Genomic DNA, 6,754 nt, shown 5'->3' on the forward strand with positions numbered 1-6,754 from the left:
TTTAATCTCAACTCTTCCATATTTAGCTAAATTGACATTTTAAAGTACCCGTTGGAGTTGCTCTAAACTCTCTTTCTGTTTACCATTATGTTTGTGACATGGACAACAAGCATTAGAGTTAGAGATAACTTAGACCGATTAAGAGAGGGTATAGACGATGGAGGCTAGGCAATGATGCATGAGAGGATGAGGACGACGGACGTACCGTTTAGAGTATGGGACACCGCCGCCGCCGCCGCAGGGAATGTCGTAGCCATTCAACCGTTCCTCCTCCTCGTCGATCAACCGCTGCCGCCGTACTAGCTCCCCGCGCGACAGGTTGAATAGGAAGGGAGGCCTTGGCGGCGGCGGCGGCGGAAAGCACTCCTCTTTAGATTGCTGTGATCCCATCTACCGTGATCGAGCCAAGAGGTAATGTCTTTTTTTTTTCGGGAGTGATGTATAGAACGATGTAGTCCGTCCGGCTGTGCCGACTGAAGAAGATCAGTCACGCAGTCCTGAGTTCCTTTTTACAGAAGAAAATACACAAGCAATCTCGGTTCGGAAACCGAATCCGAATCGCGTAACAAACTGGTTAGAGCACCCCTAACGGACTCCTCTGCCCGTTGTCTGGGACTCGTAAACAAAATGTCGCGTGATTACTTATCAGATCATTGACTGAATTATTATCATGGATTGTCTACTTCGTTATATATATATAGTGATAAACCGATTATTTTTGAGAAATAAATTTAACAACCAACTTAAAACAGCAATGCAGTAAAAGTTTTTTTTCAGAAAACATTTTTCTTTCAAAACAGGTAGCCAATAACACGTTCCAATAATCTGATAAATAATATGAAAATATTGGGGCCAAGAGACATGAGCATCATATATATATATATATATATAACTATATGTCACTCCGATACATTTTACTGGTATACTACTGGTAGCCGGTCATTTATTAAAAAGATTATTTTTATACTTTGTTAACTAATTGATTATTACTATTTTATAATTTTGTCTTTTGCATTAAAGATCACAATAAAAAAGACAATATTATCCCTTCAAATTTCTACTGCACTTAATATTATTGGTAGTATAATTTAATCATAATCGTTCAATAAAAATAGATCAACGGTGCCAATAAAATTCTGCTGACAGTAGAATACATCGGAGACGGACCTATAACTATGATTAGCATATTGCACAGCATACTCTAAGTTTCTCGCAAGCCGATGAGATAGCACGAGCAAGTATTGCCTATGGGTAACACAGCTTGACACATAATCTGTAAGAGCTCATCAGGTAACGTATTAGATGTAGTATCCTACAGAGTTAGTTTCAGGTGGTGCACCATATACGTGGACATATGTGTACAGCTCTAACCTAGCTACTGCTTCCATATAGCATACCCCTGTCGAGAGGATCCACCCGCAAGGTCACAAGCTGATGAAATGCCCTGTATGCGATCCATCTTCTTGGCCCGTGGATGGAGTGGTTGTCAAGGACTCTCAGCTGGAGCTCATCATCCACGAACCTATATGCATAACAAACCACAGCGTGGTTGGCCGCATCTTTGTCTTTCTCCATCAGCTCTTCCCTGAAATCTGGGTCACGCGGGACTCCTCCATACGCATCATGATCAAGATCGTCGTCGCACCTGTGGCGGCGGCCGTAGGAGGAGTATCGTGAGTCAACGAACAACACCACGACGCACGGGCCATGCAAGTAGATGAGCCTTGCGGCTGCCTCTTGATCAACCAGCTGTTTCTCTGGGTCATCTTCATTGTACAGCTCGTAGCAGTGGAAGCTTGATAGTGGCAGCAGCAGAGGGCCTGGTCTTGCATTTGTAGTTAGCACACCACCTTTTTTTTTTGAATCACAATCAGTACTAGCTCAACATGAGCTCCCTCTCTATGGCTCCAAAACTTATAGAAATGGCAGGAGCTCCTCAACTTCCTTGGACAGGCAGCCTTGCAGACAAACGACCATGCTCCATGCAATCGTTCAAACTCAAGCCTGTGCTGTGCTTCAGTGCACACAGTGCACGCAACAAGCGTGCATGAATCTGTAAAATATCCGTCCATTCAGCATATAAGTGCATCTATAAAGGATGTTCTTGGTATTTTATTTGGATCGTTATTGGTTATCAACATCACATTTTCTTAAGGTGTAGGATAAAAATGATTTATCATTTTTATTTCATAAATACAAGCAACAACTTAGTGAAATCGTACCTTAAGATATCAACCAAGAAAATATAACAAATATCATGAATTCTCTAAGTAAACAATATTTTCAATAGAAAGAGGAACTTATGGTACTTACTCCTCAGTCTGTAGCATAGGGTCGCCCATAATGCTAAACCAACTCAACCTCGTTAGCATGGGCAGGAATCGCTTGATAGCAGGAGCCATCCAACAATAGAATAGCTGAAATCGATTCAACACAAAAACAATTACATGTGACAATCATAACACGACTGGATTAGAAAATTATAACTTACCTTTAAAGCGAACAGCTTGATGAATCTCATCCAACTCCTCAGTAGTTCAGATGCAGACTTCACATGCTGTAAGAAGGACAACACAAATCGGCAAATAGGGCTTGCCACTGTATGGCCATCACACTCTATCTGTACTTGCTGATGAGACAGCACAAGGGTTTGTCTCCTTCCGAAGCCCGAGCTAACAAGGCTAATTTCGCTACCTGCATATTCACCAAAAGTGACTAACCAAATTATCAATGAGCCGAACAACTGACAATGCAAGCCACAATCAACCAGTTCACCGAACTGAATCAAAGACAATTGACACATTCACCAATTAGTAGGTCAACAGAATAGAATATTGTCCATTTCTCATCACAGTAGTACATCACACAGATCAGAAAATTGCAAACCTCTTACCTCTTGACGTAACCATGATGTCCCTGGACTCATCTTCAGCATACAGATTGAACTTTGGAAGGGCATGGTGTTTAGACCGTCCTGTTATGTTACACAATATGAAGTTCTCGAAGAAGCTTTTTTGTAACTTAAATACAGCCCTGTCCCCATGGGTGTTTGAGAGCATGTTCTGCTGCTGCTGCCGTGGCACCTGAGGAACAGTCAGGAGCAAACTAGTGAATCCAACAGTCCATTGCAATACATGAAATGGAAATAACCATGTAAAGCTACAAAGAACTATTTTTTCTAGGGAGCTCAGGGGCTGAACCGAGGATATAATCAAGCCAAAAAACAGGCGAATAATAAGATAATCAAAATGCAATAACATATTATTTTCTTGTCGAAGCCATGCCAAAACCATTAAAGTTCCTACAATAACAACACAATCACAATAAGAAGGATACTCTAATGGTGCCACCAAATTTGAATGTATCAGTTACAAGCAATACCTGAATGTTCACTCATAGCTTGGGAAAATCTATCCCAGTAGATTACATGGTTGTTATGTGGCATTGATGACCAGAAGCCTCTGAGCTCAAGTTAGATTAAAAAAAGAGCAGTGATCGTGAGAAGCATCCCAACATTAACTCAGGCTTGATCCAATGAGATGTCAGAGCGATTCAAGTTAAGGTAAACCATGCAAGGTAAGTTCAATGAGAGTAAGGATAACTTTCACACGGTCACACCCTAATCCCCTATCTCCAACTTTGCAGCTACCACCCTTGTAATCATCACTCTCGTTCTGTTTATCTACTATTATCTACAGAGAGTAAGTATAGATAGGATAAACATATTGTGCTTTGGAGATGGATGAACACAAACAGGGGCAGGGCAGGTTATAAATTCGAGCTGTGCATGATATTCATACCTGGCATCTGAACTTGCCATGAGTGGCATTCCAATACTTGTGAAGACATGGATCAAAGGTCCACTCTATACCAGCTTCCTCCTGTAAACCCCAGTAATGAAATGATAAGAACCATATGATCTATAAATCTTCAAGGAATACTGATAACATTTACACAGAACTAGACAGCAGAAAAAATTGTCCATTTCGATCAGAGATTCCAAGTAAAAAGATCTCAGGAGAAGTAATCATAATGCTAAACAGGTAGAGATCAAAACTGCAACACGTGACACGTCATAAGTACTACTTGTAAGAAGATGAAGACCAAAAGCCAATCAATCTGTAAAGTGAAATCGCCGATATAAACGGATTGCGCTATCTCAAGCTATCAAGAAACTCGCAGGATGCACACAAACATGCAAAAATCAAGAAAGAAAGAAAAGCAGATGCCTTTCAACAGAATTTCTATCAGGAACGGACAACGAAATTAGACCCACACAATGAACAAACAAACTCACTGGGCAAGATTCTACCCAAGACAGCCACATAGTCATGGCCGCAATCGACTCAGCCTAAGCCCATTCCTTCTACCAAAAATGTCACCAAAGTCGGTCGCGCAAGGACATGCCACATGAAATCTGCAAGAACCCTTGCGAAGAAAACAACCTACCAGCCAAAAATCCGTAGCGCAAAGATCGCCCAAGAAACAGAGCGGAGTCATCAATCGCCGAAGAGGCCACAAACCGGTACGAGAATGGGGAGCAAGGATGGGGGGACTCATCCTAACCTGACCAGCACAAGGCAGATGGCCCGGCAGCGAAGGCCACAGGGAGGGATATGCCAGCGGCGAAGACGATGGAGGTGGTGGCGGCGGCGCTCCTCCTCCGCCGACGCCGGAGCTCCCCGCCGCGTCGGGGTGGGGGGCGGCGGCGTCCCATGCCCGAACCTCTGCCACCCCGCGCTTAAACCCGAGCGGCATTTTCTTCTCTGGTCGGGACGTTTCTACCCTTCGCAGATACTACTACTATTTTCTCTGATTTCCCCTCAGTTTCTGAGAAATGTTTATGCAGGCGCTTGATTTCTCTGTGGCGGAGGGCATGATTTTTATAGAATTTGCTTGGCACGAGGGTCTGAACGGAAAATTGACAAGGTCGTGGGGGTCGTGGACGAGTACAGGCCCATATTTTTGGACATTTGGATCGGTAATATAATAATAACTGGACACTTTATTTCACATGTAGAAATATACCATAAAGCCATCTGCTTTCTGGCTAGTATTATATCTATTTTACTTAAAAGAAACACAAACTGCAATAATCAACGTTTAGATTGTACGTTTTTTTCCAAAAGGAAAAAAGAAAGAAAAGTTTTCATCGGTGTGCCTTGGCAAAATTTTTAAATCAACCTTTTCAACTTTCTAATTTTTAATTCATTCCCTCAAATGATTGTTTTAAGCTTGTTTTAATCCATCATACATCAACGCTTTCAAACAGTTCTTATGACCGAGTTTGGTTGGCATTAAGGACATGCTAAAAGACAGAGCCAATTATTTGACTCTTTCCATGTATATATCAACAACACTAACTTATTTTACAATTATATCTATAAAATTAGAGTTAGATATATTTCTTCATTAATACAATAAAATATTTTTTACTAATATTCTTTCCTTTCATCTACCCCATGCAACAAATATTTATTAAATAAATGCTAAAAATCGACTCTAAACCGTTATCATGCATAACAATCATTTTTCTATTTTCTTTCATCTCTTTCATTCATATTATAATATCTACTGACATGTCAATAGATAGGTAGTCTAGTGACCATCTTTTAGAGCCTTCTTATCCAACCATCTGCATCTGCATGCTAGGTTTGTCTCCTTAGTCCTCCTCGTCTCCTGTCAGCTATGAAATGAGCGCAACCACAAGTTGTTTGACTCTGTGTTTTCCTAAACCCCGGTGGTTATGGAGTCCATCCTTTCGGAGGGCCACCTGTGGTCTTCTGTTGGTGTTGCTGCCTTTAGGGGTCTCTTGAGAGTGTATTGAGAGTGTAGTGTGGCTCGTCACTAGTGGCGGATCTAGGATTTATAGTATGGGTGGTCCCATCCAATTTTTTTCTAAACGTACTTAAATGTAACGATACTAAAATATAGATAACAGAATAGACCAAAATTATAACATAATATATTAATAAAGCATCTTAAAACATATAAAATTAATAATTAAGTAAATTTTTCACTCAAAGAACTCTTGTATGGCTATAAAAATTTAGAGAACATTACCATATATTTTTTCTTGTTATTGGATCTACTTATCTTCCTCAACATATTTTTTCTTGTTATTGGATCTACTTATCTTGTTATTTAGTATGCTCCTCTACCACAACCCGGGATGAATGCAATTTAGAAGCATTCTACAATATGGTATTATAATTAATATCCCAATGTACAAGAGTTAAAAATCAATTTTTTTGGTGTATAGAGGGTCAGTCAGTATTTTTTTGGGTGGTCCGGGGACCACCCGACAACCCTTTGGCTACGCCATTGCTCGTCACCCCTTTTCGCTGTCTAAAGTTGTGTCTGGCTTTTAGTCGACCGAGTGGTCTGTCCTTCTGTTTCCAAACCCTGGCCAGCTTTGGTCCAGTGCATCGTTTTATTCTATTCGGTTCCTCCCATGTATTGAGTCTGGCTGGCTCTATTACGTCATGTAACATAACTTCTTTTCTTCTAATACATTGATGTGCCAACTTTTTGCACATTCGAAAAAAAAGAGAGTTATCTAATAATTATCATTCTATGTGCCCTAAGCTTGATGGTGATGGATAACTTCCATTAGTGAAGAGGAGTTCGATTTCAGACTTCTTTATGGTAGTGAAATTCAATTGGTAGCCCTCGAGTTCTAAACTTGCATCAGCTTGGTTTGATTTTGTCGACGGTTTAACCATTCAATATGGGTGAGCTACCTATCGAGTAC

General features: G+C 40.8%; 1 protein-coding gene across 1 annotated transcript; it reads right to left on the bottom strand.

Moving 5' to 3' along the window:
• Positions 1–1,926: 1,926 nt before the first annotated feature.
• Positions 1,927–4,758, bottom strand: LOC107303675. The gene is made up of 6 exons (XM_015833771.2): positions 4,567–4,758; positions 3,801–3,881; positions 2,894–3,083; positions 2,492–2,694; positions 2,314–2,417; positions 1,927–2,053 (listed from the first exon to the last, which is right to left on the bottom strand). The coding sequence occupies exons 1-6, from the start codon at positions 4,756–4,758 to the stop codon at positions 2,017–2,019; spliced, it is 807 nt and encodes a 268-aa protein (XP_015689257.2). The 3' UTR covers positions 1,927–2,016.
• Between the last annotated feature and the right edge of the window lie 1,996 nt (positions 4,759–6,754).

This window comes from Oryza brachyantha, chromosome 2, assembly GCF_000231095.2.
Source record: "Oryza brachyantha chromosome 2, ObraRS2, whole genome shotgun sequence".
NCBI classification, from domain to species: Eukaryota; Viridiplantae; Streptophyta; class Magnoliopsida; order Poales; family Poaceae; genus Oryza; species Oryza brachyantha.